Genomic DNA, 21,734 nt, shown 5'->3' with positions numbered 1-21,734 from the left:
AATGAATACACCACAATTTGTTTAGTCATCCTTCTAACAGTGAACATTTGTGTTGTTTCCATTTTTGCTATTATGAATAACGTTGCTATGAACTGTAACTCACACACATTGCTGGTATGGATGTAAAATAGTAAAACCATTTTGGAAAACAGATTTTCTTACAAGTTAAACATATACTTACCATATGACCCAAAAATTCCACTCCGAGAAATTTACACAAGAGAAATAAGAACATATGTCCACACAAAGACCTTTACATGAATTTTTATGGCAGCTTTTTAATTTATAATAGCCAAGAACTGGAAACAATTCAAATGCCCGACAACTAGTAAATATATAAACAACTTCTGACGTCTCCATATAATAGGATATCACTCAGCAATAAAAAGGGAGAAACAACAAGCAACCACATGGATGAATCACGATGGCATTACGCCAAGGGAAAGAAGCCAGACGCCAGTAACTACATATTGTATGATTCCATTTATGTGAAATTCAAGAAAATAGAAAACTGCATTGACAATATGAGAAGGGCTCTTATGTAATGGAGCAAGAGGGAACTTATATCTTAATCGTGGTGGTAATTACATTGGTGTATACATTTGTCAAAATCCATCACACTAAATGCACCTAAAGTGGGTGCATTTTATTATATGTAAATTATATCTCAATGAAGTTTATTTTAAAATAATGCTACTATGAATATGCATGAACATGTTGCTAGCATAGTGAAAATGCTGGCTATTTAGTAAGTGCATCTTCAATTTTACTAGAAAATACCAAATCATTACACAAAGTAGTTGTCTCAAGTTATACTAGCACCTGCAATGTACAAAGGTTCTCTTTGATGCACATTCTGGACAATAGTTTTCAAGTGTTGCCAATTTGGTGAGTGTTACATAGAATCTCATTATGGTTTAAGTGTACATTTTCCTAATTTTCTCTCTTTTTTTTCTGTTTCTCCATTTTTTGTTAGGTTGTCTTTTTCTTATTAATGTCCAGAAGTTATTTAAGTTTTCAAGTTTAAAATTTGAAGGAGTTCTTTACATTTTGGATATCTTCTCAGAGTTTGTACCTTGTCTATTCATTTTCTTTGTGATCTTTTAGTTAAAGGAAGCTTTTTATTTTAATGTAGTCAATGTATCAGTCCTTTTCTTTATAATTTGAGCTTGTGTCTTATTTAAAAGATCCTTCTCCTCTCTCTTCCTTTAACCCCTAAGGTTAAAAAGATCTTCACCTATATTCCAGAAATTTTAGAATTTTGCCTTTCATATTTAAGCTCTTAATTTACCTATAATTGTATACAGTGTGAGGTAGGGAACCAAATTATTTTTTCCTTACTGATAATCAATGATACTAGCACTTATTGAATAGTATGTTTTTTCCTCACTTATCTGTAAAGACACCTCTATCAAATATAAAGTTTCCATGTATATATGAGTGTGTTTCTGGGTTCTCGATTTTGTTCCATCAGTCCATTTTTCTGTCTTTGCAAAGATACTATACTGATTGAACTAATTTTGCTTTATAAACATTTTTATATCTGATAGGAAAAATGCTCTCACCTTGTTCTTTTTTTCATGAGTGTCGTGGTGATTCTTGCCCCAGACCAAAAATAGATATTGTGTGATGAGTCCATTTATACAAAATATAAGAAGGGACAAAATTAATCTATGGTGACGCAGGTCAGAATGTTGTCTTGCGGTTATGGGAAAAGAGTTGACAGGAGAGGGCGGAAGGAATCTGTCTGGGGGTGTATAAATCTGTACCTCGTACGTGGCACAGTTGCACAGATGCACACAGATGTCAGATTCGTGAGACTGAATCTTAAGATCTTTCCATTCTATTATATGTAAATTATGCCTTTTAAAAACATAGACAATTGTTTCTAAAGATCTTTCATCATTATTGGCTATTCTATAGCATATTTCAGCAATTTAAAAATATTAGCTGCCTGAATAGGACAGACCTTATGGTTTAGCGGCCTAATTTATAGAGATGTTCATTAACATTCGTTGTTTTCTTTTGGTCACAGGTCTGCCTCTTTAACAACTGGCATAAAGTCAAAAAGAGTATCAGCTTAAATAGCAAAAATAGAATTATACCTCAATTTGGGGGGAATAGTTGAACACTCTCTGGTAATGCTGAGTGGGGAAAGGGGGAAAAACATACCAGGTTGTGTATGGGTGATGTATCTGTGGTGTTGCCCAGATCAGGAGCAAGGGAGTCTAGAGAGGGCATGGATTTATTCACAGGACATTTAGGGAAGACCATTTAAAATGTTTGCTGGCGGCAGGGAGCAAAGTGTGGGTAACTTTTAACTTATCGTAGCAGTATTTGAAAGGCAGGTTTGAAACATGAGAAAGAGACTGCTCATTTTACTTGTCAAAATAAGGGAAGTAAAAGCACATTACAAAATTCCCCATAGATAAAGAAAATGGCAGGAAAATGACTCAGGGTAAAGAGACATGTATCTTTTAAGTAAAATATTCTCTAAAATAAATTGCACAGGCTGCACAACCTAAAAATTCTAGGTTTCTGATGAACTTTTACCTTTATAAGAAAAAAAAGACGAGGCCAACAGTTGGCCTGCCTAAATCACAAGACGGTTGTGAAGATCAGATAAGACGTGCTTCCTTTGAAAGGTTTTCTTTTTACTTCCTTAACACCATGACTCAGAAAACTTGCTCAATCAACACTCATTGAGCGCCCCGTAATAGGACAAGTACAGTCCTCCCCGCTTGAAATACATCAGTGAACAGACAAAACCCTCAGTTTCATGGAGCTTATCTTCCATTTGGACAAGTCAGACCAAAAATGGCATAATAAATAAGTAAATTATATAGGTGATAAGAGAAAAGAGAACAGTGTAAGGGGAACATAGATCACCATATGAATGTCTTAGAGAAAATGATTTTTTTCTATAAAAGCAAAAAAAATGCTTTGTGGGAGGCTGAAGTGGGAGGATCACTTGAGCCCAGGAGTTAAAATCCAGCCTGGGTAATAAAGGGAGATCCCATCTCTCTCTCTTTAAAAAAAAAAAATGGCAAAAAAGATATCCTAAGAGAACATTTAGCCACCAAAACAATGAGACAAGCAGTTGTTAAGTAGCCCAAGCAAGGGCTGTTGCTACTGCAACCTGACAGATGACAGAGGAAGGCCAGGTCTCCCAAAGCAATGAAAAGGATTATATTCAGCACCTTTCTTTCTTTCTTTCTTTTTTTTTTTTTTTTTGCCAGCACATACTGTCTAAAATATATACATAACAGTATCATCTCCATTAGTAGCCATTTTAACACTATAATGATTCAGAAAATTCAGTAAGAAGTGAAGTCTTATAACAAAATATATTTATCCATCTAGTTTTATTCCTTCTTTCTGAAGGTTTTTAGAACACTCTTGAGAATTCACCATAAGTTGAAATATTTAATCAATTAAAATGAGTTATGATATTTAAAAATACTTGGCATAATACATGGTACCTGCTACATGTAAATATGAGCATTTGTAAAAATTTTTAAAAATTGTTTAAGTAGTCATAATGCTACATCCCAAATATTACTGGGGATTACTGATTAAATTTTTATGAACCAGTCAGTAAGAAAAAAATAAAGTACTCCTTTTTGAGAGCTGGAATAACACTTTCAGGAAATGAATTGCAGTTCCCCTTGATATGCTGGTCTTTATATAGACATAAATAATGTGAACTCTTGCTCATGCCAATCAGAATTTATCCATCCTATAGGTGCAAAGTGTTTAAAGTTCCTTTACCCTGTGTTTCCTTTCATTTCCCTGTTCATTATACTACCATTTCCATCAGAAAGTGTGAAATAGAAGGGGAAATGAAAGCAGGTAAACATAGTTTATGTCAGTTTGTCTCTTAAAAGAAAGTGAGGAAGTCAAAACAGCTAGATAACATTAGGTTTGAGGTGTTTTCATTTGTGCTATTCCTGTCCTGCATCACCGCAAAGCCCTGGGAGTACACTTGTATAACTCACTATAATTTCTAGCTTCTGGAACTTTTGAGATACAGATATGAGAACATTTTATTTTAAAATCAATAATAATAATTATTTCTTCTCTTGGAAAGTGCTTCTGCAAGTGGGTAAGGAGGAATATTAGGTGAACATTTAAATTCTGACAGTTATTATTTCTCTTTGCAAATGAAAATAGAAGGAACATTCTTCCCAACACACACCTGGAAGCAACATTTATGTTCCCACTGCACCTTGTTTACATCCCTATTTTAGTGATCAGGTCTTGTATTTAATTATTTGCCAGTCAGTCCTCCCGCTGACTGAAAACTCCTTGAAAGGAAGACTTGCCTTTCATTTTTGTGGCCTCGGATTCCTAGTACAGATAGACATTGATAAGTGAAAGAATTAATAAATAAAAGATCACTGGGATTTACATAAGGGTTAACCAAGTCTCTCTCAAACTGTAAGTCCAACAAAAGCAGGTTGGTAAAATCTTTTACTTTGGAGCAACCCAGCTCCCGTAATTGCGAGAAGCTGTGAGTCAAAATAAATCCATCGTTCCTTTTGTATCTCCATTATCTACATGCAACATAAGTGTACTGAACCATCATAGTCACTACTGTATCTGCGTTTCAAATACACTGAAAGGTTAAAAACACTGCTGTAGAATAGGTTATTTTGTGAGTAGTGCATACCTAATGCAAACTCATTAAAACTCTCAAACCACATTAAAGAAGTTCCCCTTGTTTGGTAAAGTTAGACTAAATATTAATAGCTTACTCTGTGTAATTGTGATAATTGAATATTCCTACCAAGGATTATTCAGAGACTCAGATACATTCTTAATGAAAAATGATCAGATACAGTGCTCTATTTTTAACGTAGGACTTCAGAGGGTTTATTATTTTGAAATCAAATCTATTAAACTTTGTGAATACATTATTCCTCATTAAGATGCCTTTCAAATTCATTTGACATGTTAAAGACAGAATATCAGTGAATAATTTATAAGTAAAAGTCATTTTATAATATTTATCTTACAAATTAAAGTGAATAGAACATAAGAAAAAATGGGGAGAAAAAGCCACAAGTAACTGATAGGGTAAGCCTAAACGGGAATTTCACAAAGTTAATTTTAACACTTCTAGAACATTCTTAGCTTATCATCAAATAATTTTACTAGATACTTTATATTGGTTGATAATTCAACTCATTTCATAGGCCAACTAGTACTGTGATTAAAAACTAATAAAAAAAAAAGCAAAACAATTATGTTCGAGTCTCCTCAGTTTAACCAATATAGGACTATATGAAATGAGGCTATAGAAACATGTTCCTGGTGATCCATAAGCGATTATAAAAATATAAAGCATTATTATTATGTGATTGAATGTGTAAAGCATTTTTCCTAAATCAATTTTTTGTTTATGGTGGCTCTGTGCAAAATTTCTACCACTAAATGACATAAGAGAAGACAATGGTTTCCAAATATTTCTGTTTGTTAGCCTCAAGCAGGGCTTCTTTGAAATAAAATTCCCAAATAAATCCAGCATGGTACAATGGTAAGGGCCAGTAGTCCCAGCTACTTGCGAGGCTGAGATGGGACGACTGCTCGTACCCAAGAGTTTGAGGCCAGCCTGGGTAACATAGTGAGACCTACTTTCTTAAAGAAAAAAAAAAGAAAAGAAAGAAAACCCATCACCCCAAGAAGAGTTCAAAGAAACAACTATGCTGTTCTTGGAGCAGGAAAAGAGAAACAGTTATTTTAAATTTGGGGGAAGGCAGTAAACAGTACTGGGAGCTGACGCCATCAGTCATGAAACTACTAAAAAGAGAACAAACATCACTATAAATGATGGTTAACTGTTGTCAAAATGAAGAAGAACTGACACATTACTATTAAGCCAAGGAAATTTGGCTAAGGTGGATTTTATAAGAGCTCTGTCTTCTACCCACCAATACAAAGTACCGCTAAAGCACTCACCTGTCCCTCCCTATGAATTTCTCTACGTTTCATGTCTTCTTTCTGCTCGTCATGCCCCAGAAGGCCATGCTTCACACTTGGAGAAATAAGAACTAAAAGAACAATACATCTGCCCCAAAAAGGAAAACCGTTACATGCTCCTGTAGGCACCAGTTCTTGTAAAATACTAGCCAATAGTTAGCTAATAGCTTATTAAATCTTTTGGGGGATGATTACCTAGTTTTCATTAGATCCAACCTGATATTTTTGGAGGTGAGATATATAGGTAGGTAGGTCCTATATCTGTCTATCTATCTATAGGTTCTCTCTCTCTCTCTCTCTCTCTATATATATATATATAGAGGACCTACCTTGGATAACTATTAAATGAGCTTACCCTCAGCCCACAGTATCTTAAAAACAGATTATCTTTATTCTAACTATTTCTGTTGTAACACATTTTCACCCAGTGAAATCAAGCATTAAAAATATGTGCTATAATTACTTAATCTAAGCAACATAATGCCAGAAAACCAAGTTGCAGTCAGAGTGTTTATTTAGCAAAAATATTTTTATCTGGCTACTTAGTATCATGTATATGCAACATTAAATAATCATTGGAATATGTCATCAATATAATTAGAAAAAATATTTTTATCTGGCTACTTAGCATCACATATGCAACAATAAATATTCATCAAAGTAAGTCATTAAATATAAGTTTTTCTCTGATTTTAATCAAGCTCATATAATAACAATTCGAGGCTAGAATACACCATTTTCTTTTTAGTTCTTGTCCTTATTAGCTATTAGGGAGCACAACTTCCATCCAAACAATAACATTAATACATTTGCAAAACTTTTATTAACATATAAAAATAGTTTAAATTTATATATATTTTTTCCTAATCTAGGTCTCAGCAATCGTATCACAATTTTTGGAAATGTTCACAGAGTTTACTTTTGTTCCATTTTTCTCTAGTCACAAATACACAGGCGCATCTGCTTAGATTCGCACTCACCTTATTTCAAAATATGTAAATACTCTAACTTTTCAAAAACTCACAGTAAACTATTTGTGCGAAATAGTTGTGATAAAGGAATTCAAGAGTTTTTAACATAATAAATGCCACTTTCTTCATTAAATAATTCCAGAATATAAAATCATACTTAAAACTGTTCTGAAGGAAACTTTCAAAGAGCAAAATCACGTGATAAGATTTTGTAAACTCAATGTTTGAAATCTAAGACTACAGACTTTAAATATTCCTCTTCATTTTTATGTATGCTACATTAATTAAGTACTATGAATAAGGTTACTGTGCTATTTAACTGGTAACTAAAATTGCAATCTTGTTTTATCAGTTTTTCAGACGTGGAACTTTAGCCCATGTAGCATGTACCCAAAAATCTTGCCTGTGACCATCAGGTGTAACCATTTTTAAAAATTAGGAAAGGAAAGCTAGGTTACAATCATACACTCACCTTCCGATGTCTTGAAATATTCCGGCAAAACTAAAATGAATGTGATCACTATTGCCACAGATAATTTAAGGAGGGCTGTTTTTGTCATGTCTATTCACATGACACAAACGTGTTGCCACCCGGTACATCGATGGTATGTGGCTTCCTGCCGTGAGTTTCATCTCTGCAGTGCTTCCAGTTAGTGCAGTCCACCTCAGACTCACTTCCTTTCGGGTAAGACTTTTAAAAAAAGAGGCTATAAACTGAGACTTCACTTTTGAGCCACCTTTCATTAAAAAAAAAAACTACCTTCTAATAAGCACTTTCAAACTATCTTCTAAACAAGAAAAATAAATGATCTCAAGAAGCAAGGGGGTCTTGTCCTCATAGAAATCTGAAGCTCTTTCTCTCTGTTTGCCGATGTGTGTGAGTAAATATAAACTCACAATATACTTACCAAAAATAAAATGCTCAATGTCAGTCATGTCTAGGTTGTATGGATATCACTCATTTATTTACTTATTAAGTGACTTTTGATCCCTTTTTAGTGCCAAGTGCTGTGCTGAATTCTAGTGTTCAGAAAACAGTATATCTAGAAGACAGTAAACAGTACAAAATGTGAGGATAAACTAAAGGCATATGCAAAATTTTGTTTGTACTTTACTATATTGTATACAGCAATAGAATAAAACTCATTAACATTAAGCCTATAAACACTATGATTGTTACAAAATCCACATTGTCAGTTCCTATTTCAAAAAAAGATCTTTCATTATGATAATCCCAGTGAAATAAAATATTTTGTCCTAGAATATAAATGAAGGGTAGGGAAAATTTATGGTGAATAAAGCATATGTGCAAACAAATATTTTTACTTTGAAAATCCAGCTATCCAGTGTTTCCACTGTTCTTGTTTCCTGATCTTAAAAAAAAATGGCAACAAATATCTGCAATCACTATCTCCCTGCTCACTCCCTCCTGCACCCCACCTCCCATCTTTTAACTATCCTATTTCTTCTTCTCACCCAAACCTGGGCTCTATGGAAGAGTGGGATGGGTAGGGAGTAGGAGGCAGGGGATAAAAGCCTGCTGTGAACAGACTGTGAGTATGAATGAACTGTGTTCTCTTCTGATTGGGCACAGCAATTTGATGGACAGATGGGAATCATGGGTTAGGAAACCTTAGGACCTGAGTCTAAGAACAATCAACATGGAAGAAGGACTTCAAATCTGACTTAATTTAAGAACGGCACCAAGGATCCCTCTAAGGAGGGGAAGAATTGAGAGTCATGGCTTGCACCGTATACCGAATGAGAAGCATAGGCCAGGTGGTGGTCTCTGTGGAGAGGGGTGGGAGGCCCTGTCCCTTAATTCTTCCCCATTTTAGAGTTTTCACCAAGTGGTCACTTAATGATCTGTATCCCATTTAGACCTTGCTTTGAATCTCCAGACATTCTGACTCTTACTTTTTAAAATAAACTTTCCAACTATAATTTTGCCGATGAAATGAAATTTATCAAGAAAGTACTGACTTAACACCATTAAATCAATTTAAGTCCTGATAAATTTTCTTTAAAATGTAGTTAAACCACTTCTATTTTTTTCCATTTTAATTTTGATTAGTTTTTAATTTTTAGTTCCTAGTTAATTTTCACTAATTAGTTTTTAATTAATTTTGATTACTTTTAAAGTTAGTTTTGTTAGTACTTATTCTTTTCTGTGTAAATTTTCCAACAACACTTTGGTTTGTTTATTAGTTATTTTGTCCATATCAAATTTTATTGATTTGTAAGGGGTTTCTTTTTGGTGGTACTATTTCTTCCAAATCTACACCCTCACACACACTTCCTGCCACTTTGACACCTATTCTTGGACACCTGGAAGACAAATTTATCTAGCAGCTTCACGAGCCCTTTGTCTTTGATGGGCTGGCCCATGTGCTCTGCAACTGGTTTCTCTGGTGATGTCCAGATGGTAGATGTCAGGAGAGCAGCCCAGAGACCCTCAATCCCAGGCCACAGCCTGGCTGCTCTGCAGATATAGGAATCAGTATCTCACAGTCAGCCGGCACCGCACTTGCTGGACATCAATGTGTCATCTCTGATTTAGCAAATCATGAGAAAATTATGACATGCCCTCAAATATTTCAGGAATCTTTTATTATCCACAATTATTCTATAGAGTGCTAACTGATAGGATGGCCTTGCTAATAAACTTTCTAATAGAGAAAAATAAATTATGTAACAGAAAAAGGGAAAGAAAGATCACTGCCCCATATCTGAGTAACAGCCTGGATCTTAACTCACTGTCTTTACGATTAACTACTTGTGGAGATGGTTTTTACAGCATTTGAAAAGATCTTAGCAGACAGAAAGGGAGTGTAAATCCTCCTCCTTGACATCCAGGACCAGACTGGCCAGACCACAATCCAGAGGAAACTGATAAGATGGCCTGAAGGGGGGAAAAAAAGGGAAAAATAAATGAACACCCTAACATCTCACAGCTGTCTCCTGCTAATCAGTCTACAGCAATAAATTTTTCTTTACCCTTCTTAAGCCCAGATGAAAATCCCAAGCCCCTTAGCCTCGGGGGCTAACACTTCTCCTTTCTTTGTCTTGTGCTTGGCCCTTCCTTTATTTACTTCCTTTGGGAAGTAAATAAACTTTCTTTCTTTAACACCATTTTAATCTTTGTGTCAAGAATTCCTCCTCAGCCTGCACCCTCAGCTCCCACCCTAACACTACTCCAAGTTTTATGAATACTTTGGATCCTTATGCCTACAGTTACTAACTGCTTAAAGTGTTAACAGGACAATAGCTAATGGCAAATTTCAAATATCTGCTGGGTCAAATCTTCCAAGATTCAATGGCAAAGGTTAAAATTAAAGTGTGAACTAAAATAATATCTTAAGCCTCCTAACTGACTGAATGGAGCCTCTCTTGGCCAAGGGGCCTCAGAAATACCCTAAAGCTCAGTTGCAGGCCATGAGAAGGGAGGTCAGACGTGCCTCATCGCGCCCCCGCCCCCCTTCTTGGAGACGTCTTTTGTAACCCACTACCAGGCCTAAGGCTACACAAGACAAAGCTTAAACCACATCTGCAGGCCACCAATTTACTCAACAGGTCACCTGAGTTTTGGTAAGCGTCCAGTGGCTTGTCTCTCATTAACAGACATCCTTATCTTAAGTTAAAACATTCCAAGCCTTTAGACAAAGTTTCATTTCTTTAACCAATTACCAATCAAAGAATCTTTAAACCCACCTATAACCGGTAATGCCCTCCCTCCTTGAGATGTCCCACTTTCTCTCGCCAAACCAAAGTACGCCCTCCATGTATTGACTTAGGGTCTTGCATGCAGCTGCTGTCTCTAGAAAGGTACGAAACCAGACTGGAACCTGGCCACCTCGGCCACCGCCGGCAAATTTTCTCAGGACCTCTCCAGGCCATGTGCTCCGGGCCAGTCACACACATCTGGCTCAGAATAAACTTCTTTAAATTATTTTACAGAATTTCGGTTCTTATCCACTAACAAAAGGCTCAAAATATCTTGTTTTTTTTCCTGATTATCATCATTCATCCACTAAAATGTTTTACAACTGAAATTGCTAAACACATAAAATATATCATTAAATATTTGCATTTGAAACACCAGCAATCACTAAAATTTAAGAATTAAACTGCAGTTTCTTCTAGGTAATCCATCCTAAAATGATAGTACCTCAGAAATGAACAAACATAGGTTGTGCTAACCCTTGTTTTACTTAACTTTTTATTTTATTTTGAGGATAAAACTGAAGCAACAGAGAAGTCAGAAACATAAACCTGGTGTAGACAGTTTCTTGTTGTGTAAGAAATTTTCTTTAACAATGTTATTTATGGCTTTGATTTACGTATTATGAAGATTAGAGTTGTAGAAAATGCTAAACCTTTTAAGTGTATTACTCTGGGTTATTGTTAGAATTTAATGTACATATTTACCTTGAGGAGTTGTGGCAAGCCAAGGGCCAAAGGTTCCCCTGCTGCCTGGCAGTCTTTTTTTTATGATACAGAGTCTCACTCTGTTGCCCAGGCTAGAGTGCAGTGGCATCATCATAGCTCACTGCAACCTGAAACTCCTGGGCTCAAGGGATTCTCCTGCCTCAGCCTCCTGGGTAGCTGGGATCACAGGCACACACCACCACACCTGGCTAATGTTATTTATTTATTTTTTTTTAGAGAGATGGGGTCTCACTGTGTTGCCCAGGCTGGTCTTAAATTCCTGGTCTCAAGTGATCCTTCTGGCTCAGCCTCCCAAAGTGCTGGGATTACAGGTGTGGGCCACCCGCCCGGAGCCTGGCACTCTTATTTTGATGGATCCCCTTACACCTGTGCTGTCCTCCCTCCAGTAACCTCTGTTACCTGTACCATACCCCTCAGTCACCCAAACTTGAAAATGCAGAAGTTATTTTTCAAGATTGCATTCAATTTTTAATGGTCCACAGATGGATCATAATTCCTTGAACCATATTCTAATTATGTCATTTTTAAAATTTTATAGATGTCACCACAATGTGAACACTCACATATATAAATCTTTGCGTGAGTCAGATTATACAGTAGAACCCTGAGACAAAGAGCAAAAAGGTTTTTGAAGTTCTTCATTCATATTGCAATGGACTTGCAGAGAAGTCGTGTCTATACACATTCTATTAACCGTGTGTGAGAGCCCATATATCTATCACCAAACTTCAACACTAGCCAATTGAAAAGAAAAAAAAGTGTTGTTTTAGTTTGCATTTCTTTGATAGTAATTCTAAACATTTTTTATATTTGCTGGCAATTTTAATTTCTTCTTCTGCAAATTGCCTGTTCATGTCTTTTACTGGCGCATTCGTATCTTTCCTGTTTAGTTAAAGGCCTCTTTTCTCTATTGAGACTATGTGCCCTCTGCATCTGCATTGCAAACATTTTCCCCAGGTTGTCATTTGCTTCTTCATTTTGTATCTGGTAGAGTTTTTTTCCCACCCAATTATTTTGTAACACATTACAAAATATGGTGGCTTATGAACCTAAAAGTTTTATGCTGAGAAACATAGTTCCTCATTGTATTTATAATGTTATATCAAATAATTTATAGTTTATCAAGTAGTTGTTTATTTTTAAATACAAAATTTACTTGCAGCCTGATTTTGGCTGCCTGGAACACATACTAACAAACATAAAAAGCTTGGCCTTCTCCCTTACAGTGGAAACATTTCACTCTCTAATAACTTGTTAGAGTTGATGATAATGCTAATAGCACATTTTCATAGTTTTTTTACAATTTCCAAAGCACCTTTGCAAATGTTAGATTATAAAAGGAGAATCTAGGAACTGCTATAAATAGCTACAAATCTGCAATTACTTACCCACTGTGAGCTTCTCCCTCCTATTTTAATGAAGGAATAAGAGATTAATAAACCTAAAACACAAGAAGTTGTTTCTGCTACATTAATGTTTAAGTTTCCCAAGTCTTACATTTCGTATCTGAGATCCAGGTTTTCTAAATACTTAATGTATTTATACTTCTAATCAAGATTTAAAGTCTTAACTAAATAATTGTACATTGTGTGCTAGACACAAATTTTTAAAATGAAAGAATCTTTTATTTCAAGGAGATACTCTACCAGAAAAGCAAAAGCAATATACTTTTTAGAAAATGATAAATAGCAAACTTAAAAAGGATAGTTTAAATTTAACTTCTATGTAGTTATCTATTATCATATGAATATACACTTGTATATACTTTACATGACCAATATATTTTCTATCTTTTTTCCTAGTTGAAACTATCCTCAATCCTTTCACTATAGTCTGTGGAAAGATCTTTTTGGGGTCAACAGCAATAGCAGCAATGATCGATAACATTTATTGAACATTTACTGTGTGCTACTGCAGTATGGAATGTTTTATATGGATCATTTTATTCAATCCCCTAGCAACTCTCTGAGGGAGTTACTGTTATTATTCTAATTTTATAGACAAAGAATATGAGCTATAGAGAAGTCAAGTAGCATGCTCAAAAATCACGTAGTTAATGAAGGGTAAAGCTAGGTTTCAAACCCACAGAGTCTGACTGCAGACTTAGTGCTCTCCACCCAGTACCAAATTATATCTCCACCCTCAGGCTGGGTGAGAAAATTTGCTAAGAGGGGTCACTTATAAAACAATAATAGCAAACACAAATACAGCTTTTACAGTGTGCCCAACACTGTGCTAACCCAGGGTTTCTCACTGGTAGCACTGCTGACATTTTGGGATGGGTCCCACTCTGTCCTGGGGGGCTGTCCTATGCACTGTAGCATGCTTAGCCCGTAGCAGCCCTCCCCACCCCAGTTTTTTTTTTCTTCATAGAACATCATTTTTATTTTTTTATTGAAAATATTGCATATATTTATCATGCACATGTTTAAAATATGTATACATTATGGAATTATTAAATCAGGCTATTAACATATGCATTACCTCACATATTTAATGTATTTGTGTTGATAGCCCTTACAATCTACTCTCTTAGAAATTTTCAAGTATAAAACACATTGTATTAACTTCAGTCACCATGTTGTACAGATCTCTTGAACTTTTTCTTTCTGTCTAAATGAAAATGTGTATTCTTCGGCCAACATCTCCCCAAACTGTCCCTCACTCCAGAGCCCCTGATAACCATCACTGTACTCTCTACTTCCATGAGTTTAACTATTTTAGATTCTACATATGAGTGAGATCATATGTTATCTGTCTTTCTGGTCCTGGCTTATTTAATTTAACATAATGCCCTTCAGGTTCATCTACGTCATTGCTAATGACAGGACTTCTTTCCTTTTTTTTTTTTAATAGATTAGGTCTCTGTATATTGTCCACATTGGTCTTGAACTCCTGCCCACTCCAGTTTTGACAACAGAAAGTCTCCAGACATTGCCAAATGTCCCCAGGGGAACAAAGTAGCTCCCAGTTAAGGCTACTGCGTGAAACACTTCACTTATATTAGGTCATTTAATTCTCATAACAACCTTATGGCATCGTCACTGTCATTATTTCCATTTTACGCACTTCAGGCCAGTTCTACTCTAGGTGATCTAATCATCCAGAAAATGAATTTAAAGGGCAATCCATAATCTGGATCAGCCTAATTACTTCTAATTGTGTTATTGGCAGATAATCACCTACTTTGGCAACACAGCAATACTTAGATTAACACATTTTGTGGGGAAAAATAATCTCTTTTTAATGAGGTCTGCCTGAGTACGGAGAGAGGGCCTGGAAGTTCCAGGCTCTTCATTCATGTTGTGGTTCACTTGACAAATATTTACCGAGCACTTACAAAATGTCAGGCAGTGTCTGAACCTTGGAGATCTGGTAGCAAACAGGCCCAGTCCTGGCCGTCGCTTTCTGGCGGGAGTGTACATTCCAATGAGAGACAATAACCAAGCAAAGAATGAAAATAATTTATTTTCAGTCAATGGTAAGTGTCCTGAAAAAAATAAGGCAAAGTATGAGTGTTTGACGTGTTAGCAGAGAGTTGGACAGGGCACGTGTTGGCTTAAATAAGGATGTTAACAAAGGCCTTGCCATTAATATGACACTTGGGAAGAGACAAAACTATAGGGGCAGAACATAGATCGGTGGGTGCCAGAGGCTGAGGATGGAGGGAGGGATTGATGACAAAGGGGCACAGGGAATTTTGGGGTGATGGAAATGTTCTCTATCTTGATTTTGGTGGTGATTATACAACTGTATGTTAGTCAAAATTCTAGAAGTGGACCATAAAAAGGGTGAATTTTGCCATATTAAATTACAACTCAATAAACATAATTCTGTCTCACATAACCTCCTTGGTATTCTAGAAACAGAGATAATTGAGAAAGGGGCCGTGGTATCTGTGAGGCTGGCCGCTCTTGCCTGGGTGGGAGCTTAATAGAACTCTGTCCACAGAGAGCCTCGGAGCAGGCCGGCAGGGGACCACAGCGATGCCTCTGCTTCCGAGGGCTGTCGGGACAGTATCCAGCCACGTAATACCATTCTCATTATATTCACAATGGCTGGATACTGTCCAGACAGCCCTCATACTTCTCTGCGTACCTTCTGGGGCCGTGGTGAGGTTGCTGCAAAGCACCCCAGGGCATGAGGGCACACAAGAGGTCACCCCTTCAGCAGCCAAATCAAGTCAGCCAGGCCAACCTGGGGCGGACAGCCAGCCCCTCAGAGAAGCAGAAAAGGAGCACAGCATTGCTCAGACCACAGGCCGTGGTTCACTGAGCTGCCCACTCTTCGTTCACTTAATGCATTTCTTCTCCAGCGGGGAAAATGTGGTTCGACCTGCCACCACTGGATTTAGAATTTTCGGAACTGGGCAGAGTTCACCCCAGGCCTTCACATTCAAGAGGTGGCTGGTGCCCAGCCCCTATGTGGCTACTTAGCCAACACTGTCCCCACCCCAATCACCTGAGGCTGGAAGGGCCATTTGGTTTTACTAACAAAACCTACTGCACCGAGACAGCAGCCTATGCAGGAAATAACCTGCTGGAGCCACTTTCCTTAAAAGGACTATGAGTCAGTCCTGTCTGCCCAGCATGTACACGCAGAGCGGGGAGGCACGAAGGGAAAACCACCCTGGAATGGATTCCTAAGACCACTGCAGTATTTCAGACTCTGGGAACAAAGTGTCTGGCAACTTAACAATGCAATTCATTATCTTGTTAATTAATGCATAAAGAGAAAGAAAAGCATAATCAAAACATTCTTCCTGATACTAAATATAACAACATTTGACTCTTTAGGAGATAGAATAAAATCAATTGCACAGAGTCTGAAAGTATCGGGTCCAACAGTTCCAGTCTCAGATAAAAAGAACTGACAGCAACGAGAGAGCCTGTCTGAATCCAAGTAATACTATTTCTTGGTTTTCTTCAGGATAGAGTGAAAAAAATGAAATGCTTGCTTTTTCCCCTCTTTATATGGCTTAGACCATGACTCTGAATGTCTTCAAATGTTTTCAATACATGCCACCTTCTAATCACTTTTCACTGTTTTTGTATCTCAGGTCAGCTGCTTGTTCCTCAGCCAGAATCTTTCTCCAAGAAGTCTGTGCTACGCATAGTCACTGAATATAGAATGCAAGTGTGAACAGAGGATGGGTGCTTTTAAAAAGATGAATAAAATGGAGGCAGAAGAGGAAGCATAATGACTGATAAGAGCTTTTAAGTTTATGTATCAATCTGATTCATCTTTGTTCATTCTCTCCCCCAGAAGAAGTAGCACAATGTCTTCCATGCTGTAGGTCTCTCTATATTATAGTATTTGGTAAATATTGTTGTATGAATATTCTATAAGCAAACCATCAGAACAATAACAAACCTAAATGCTTAAACTTGTATAATGGTTATGAACTTGTTCTCCGAGAACATGAAAATAGAAGCCAGATGGAGTGGTTCCTGTCTGTTAGTGAATCAGGAAGCAATACATCAAATACAGAGATACATTGTGGAACAATATTTTAACCCATGAGAACATCAATTAGTAGTCTTGCAACTATTAGTTTTAAAATGTAAAACAAGTATATTAAGATGCTGGAAGAATTTTTTTTTAATGCATGGAAATAAATACAAGTACTTCCTGTTCATTCCCATGCACTTGTAAATTTCTGAATACTAAATTAAAGACCTTCTAAAGTTTCATGAAACTGGTAGTATGATAATATAAATTAGAGGGACGGTCCTCTCTGTATATGTTATCATGCTGAGGGACAAAATGGCCATACTCATAAGTTGTTGTTTCTTAAGCCTTTGTAGGGAAGGGGTGTTTTTTCATTCATTCATTCAGAAAATATTTCTGAGTTCCTGCCATCAAAGACCTCTCAAGCTAGTCGGAGAAACAGACAAGTAAGCCCACTGAGTAGCTGCTAGAATTAAGGAGCACCCAGGGATCTATGGGAGCACAGCAGAGGAACTCGCTCAGCCTGGGAAGTTCAGGATAAATATTGTCAGAGGAGGTGACCTTGGAGCTGAGTCTTGAGGGCCAGCGGATATTGGAAAGGAGAGTATTCCGGATGGAGGAAACATTTAAAGGCACAATTTTGGGACACATGATATGTTCTGGATGCTGCAAATAGCTCAGAATGGGCACAGGGATAGAGAATTAGACAGGGGTTAGATTATGAAGGACCTTATAACCATGCTAAGGTGTTTGAACTTTACCTTGAAGACAATAGAGAGTCACTTAAGTGAGTTAAGCATGGTCCTGGGGGATGAACAGAATTAGGTTTGTATTTCAGAAAGGTGAGAGAGACTGGCAGGAAGTAGTAAAAGTCATTTTACAAAAACCATTTCTTCCAGTCAGAAAGTGTGGCCTGATTATAGGAGACCTACTGTGAATGGGTGAATGGAAATATGTGCATGAGAGAATGCACATTCCTACCCCATACCCCCAGCACTGTGTCGGGCAGTTCTCACAGGATCGCTCTGGGGACTGCAAAGAAGTGGCCTCCCAGTGGGTTGGTAATGACCTTCCCAGCACTGGTAAAGAGGGAGTCTCAACCCATTGTATCAGTCACCACAGTCACCACAGTCCTGCAATTTGACTGGACCAGAAGTAAGAACGCCGCGGGAATGCAAGTGGGACTTTTAGCCTTGGCTGTGATTCTGTCAAGCCTGTGGCTCCCATGGGGAAGACGGAAAAACAACCTTACCATGTAGAGAAAGAAAGAGAGCCTGGAGGGAAGGAAATCAAGCACACTGCCTGCAAATTTATACCTGCCCTTGGGGATGGAATTTTGTTCCTGGAAGAATGGAAACTGCAGAAGAGTAGCTGAACAAATGAATGAAGTTATTGGTGTTGCTTATATTTTCCATAATAATTTCATTTTTATTCTCCTTTACATTTTAGTAAAGTTCATTTTGAAAATTCTAGATTGGCTTAGCTGTGGTAAAGACAGCCAAGGAGATTTTCTCTTTCTTCTTCTTCTTTTTTTTAAATTGTATTTGGGCCAAGTTGACCGGGGGAACAAATTACCGGGGGGAACTAAGAGAAACTGGAGTGAGAATCTGAGATAAACTTCAAGGGGACAGATTTTTAGTTGGGTTTACTTGGCCACCTTTCTCTCCCAGCCTGGAGCTTCTCCTTCCAGGGGTATGATCTAGTCATGCCTCAAATAGCTCTGTATTTTAATGAGGCTGTTCATGTCAAAACTTGGATAGCAGAAATACTGCTAAAAGAAATCCTAAATCCCCTAAAAGAGATCACATTCCTGGGATCCAGATTTTGAACATGTATACTGTATATAATCATAGTTCAAGCCTTTAATCCTCCCCACCCACACACTTAGTAAGCAGAACAGAAAATGAAAAGTCAAACCCTTTATTAAGGGCATCTACACATTAGAGTTAAGTTCTGTTTACTGACTATTAGTACTACACTTGAACCAGATTAAAACATTAATTGTTAACCTTACCCTCATGATTATTATCAATTAAAATTATTTAAGCATTCACAAAAGATATTGTGCTGATACTATCTATCAAATTATCAGTAGAGTAATGAAATTTTAGGTTCAATTATTCCACTTCCAATCATTGCTGTTTCCTCTCAGGAAAAAATATTAAGACTGTCACGGCATTTATTGATCCATCACTACTCTCTGATTCTATGGATCCATTTATGGGCCAAGTTGTAACATCTCAGCATAAATTCATAGCTGTGAATGTTTCTTCAAATCTTTCTCCTTAGTATTGCCAGAATGAGAGAGAAAAAGTCTTTTCAAATTCTAACTTTAAATAGGGTAAAAGTGGGCTGTGTTTTAGACTTTATTAATATATCTAAGTCTTATGACTCAGTTAAAAGACAAGTTGCATGAAAACCCATTGGACATTACATAAAGTAATACAAGCTATCTCTCCTACGTGGAGGCATTCATTCATTCAAAAAATATTTTTTGAGTGTGTACTATGTGACAAACACAGTATTAGATACCAGAGATGTAACAGTGAACAAAACAAAGTTTTGCTCTCATGGAGCTTACATTCCAGTGGGAGTAGAAAGACAAAAGATATATGTCAGGTGAGAAGTGAGGAGATGGGGTGTGGTGGGTTTGCAGGTTTACATAGATAGGATAGTCGGGAAAGGTGACATGATGGAAGAGGAGCCAGTTGTTTGAGCAGCCAAGAGCCTACCAGAAGAGGGACATGCAAAGGCTGCACAGAAAGTGCTTGCCCTGTTGGCAAAGAGGGAGGTGGCCGGTGTTGGGAGTACAATTCTCTATTGTACTACTATTTTAAAAGGTTACTAGAATGGGAGGGGAGGCTAGCCCCAGGAAGCCAGATTACAAGGGATGTTTCATTTAATTGCTTTTATTGGGTAATGAAGCAAATAAACAGAAAATACAGATTAGTAAATCAAAGAGAATAGGTTTCAAGATAGGACAAACAATACATTGAGCATGAAAAAAGAAGAGGGTGTATGGGAATTCCCATTTCTTAAATCAGGATTCATGTTTTACTACAATTCTAATCTGATTTGATTGCAATACTTTTCTAGTCTTTCTCACTATAAGCCTAAAAGAAAAATATTGAATTAAAAGTCTACAACTTAACAAGTAACTATGAACAAGAATAAAAAAACGATGAAGAATGTCATTTGCTCTTAGTGTGCACAAATGTTAACATTGAAAAATCAAATGAGGACTGAAACTCAACACCAAATTCCAAAAATTCAGGCTATGAGTTTGTTTACACAAATGTTTTTTGTAGTTAAAGACAATGCTACTGAAGTAATTTTTACCTAGGCATGTAGGTGTCATCGCATAAAGGGTGAAAAGGTGTCTCTTCCACATGGCTCAGATAAAAAATGTATCCCGGGCTTTGTAGGTGGAGTCCTCCTTGAAAGTTTGTGATGTATCCCCTTCCTGACTGTAACAATATTAAATCATCCCATCCGCTTCCCTTTGTACTAGCAGTCCATGTCGATGCTTCATTGTTTTAAATTATGTTGCTTTTTCTAACCACTTCCCCAAGTGGGAGTGCACAATACATCCCTAAATAGATCTCTCAGCCACCCCAGGTTGCTACCACAATTTGGTTATTCGATTATCAGTCTTCTGGACCACTTGCGTTGCTTGCATGGGGTTTTTCTTAGGGAGACATACTGTAGATTTCCTGAGCAAATATCATTTGGGGGGAATGGCCACATTCAACCATCGTGGAGTGCATACAGCTAGCTCACAGTAGCAAATGATTAAATAAAGTATTATTTGAATTTGCAAATGTTTACTTTGAGAACCAAAAGCAGATGGGCATTTCGTTTACACATCACTCTGAGACAAAGTAAGGAAACCTCTTCCCTCTCTTATCCACCATGAGCTCCCCGGGGAAGAGACCACAGCTGTGTCGCTCAAACCTGATGGTGAGTTCACATACGTAAAGCGCTTTAAATTAGTGTTTGGCCTACAGGCGCTGAATCGATTAGCTGTTATTCTCTCAACTTAGCATACGGTTCAATGTACGTTTGCTAGAGGAATGAATAAAGAATCTACTTTTTGAGATTCTTATTATCCCACCTTTGGAAAACAATGATTACGGGTCACACTGTTGAGGATTATAATTGCGATGGCACAAACCCACTACCTGGAGCACAATACTTATCAGATCATGGCGAGGGGAGAGGCTGCAGGGGCTGCAGAAGAAAGGCGACACTTGGTGAGTTTCCTCAGAGCTCCGAGACACGCAGAGCCTACCCACGCAGAGCCTACCCTCTGGCCGCCTTCCAGCCCTGCAGAGGGACCTCTTCCTAACTTCCACCCCCAGCAACTCCCTCAGCCCGGTTTCAAGGGGCGGGGAACAACCGGAATCTTGATCAGGTCCGCCGCGCCCCGCCCCCTCCTCGCCAGAGCCCCGCCCACCCTGACGTCCCCTTCCCCCACCAGCTCCCCCAGCCGCAGCCCGCGCCCCTCCCCCCGCCCGGCGCCCGGCCCGGGTCGTCGGCGCGCGCCGCGCTGGGGGACAGAAACCGCGAGCCGGGACACGCGGCCGGCGAGGGGGCGGGGCCTGGCGGGAGGGGGCGGGGCGGGCGGCCGCGCGCCGCGCCGGGACTGACGAGCCAGGCAGTCCCGACCCCCACCACTGGCCCGGCCGCCCGCCCCCTCCCGGCTGCCCGACGGGTTGACCCCCGGCCTGGCGCCTCCTGACGGAGCGGGAGCGGCTCGCTGCTAGCCGGCCGGCCGGCGCCCGGGTGAGGCTGCCGGGTAGGAGTTGGGGGCGCGCGCCGGGCCGAGCATCCCTCTCGCGGCTCGCCGGCCCCCGCCCGCCTCCGCCCCTCCTCCCCTCG

General features: G+C 38.3%; 1 protein-coding gene across 1 annotated transcript in view; it reads right to left on the bottom strand.

Annotated features, from left to right (window-relative positions):
- Nucleotides 1-7,513, bottom strand: part of TMEM156 (transmembrane protein 156) — a 32,999-nt gene extending 25,486 nt beyond the window's left edge. The window contains exon 1 of the mRNA XM_069495017.1: nt 7,426-7,513. Within this exon, the coding sequence (XP_069351118.1) occupies nt 7,426-7,513 (88 nt within the window). The remainder of the gene's footprint in view (nt 1-7,425) is intronic.
- Nucleotides 7,514-21,734: the final 14,221 nt, after the last annotated feature.

This window comes from Eulemur rufifrons, chromosome 19 (assembly GCF_041146395.1).
Source record: "Eulemur rufifrons isolate Redbay chromosome 19, OSU_ERuf_1, whole genome shotgun sequence".
Taxonomy (NCBI): domain Eukaryota; kingdom Metazoa; phylum Chordata; class Mammalia; order Primates; family Lemuridae; genus Eulemur; species Eulemur rufifrons.
The sequence above is the reverse complement of the archived record's forward strand: the minus strand, read 5'-3'. Positions and strand labels throughout refer to the sequence as shown.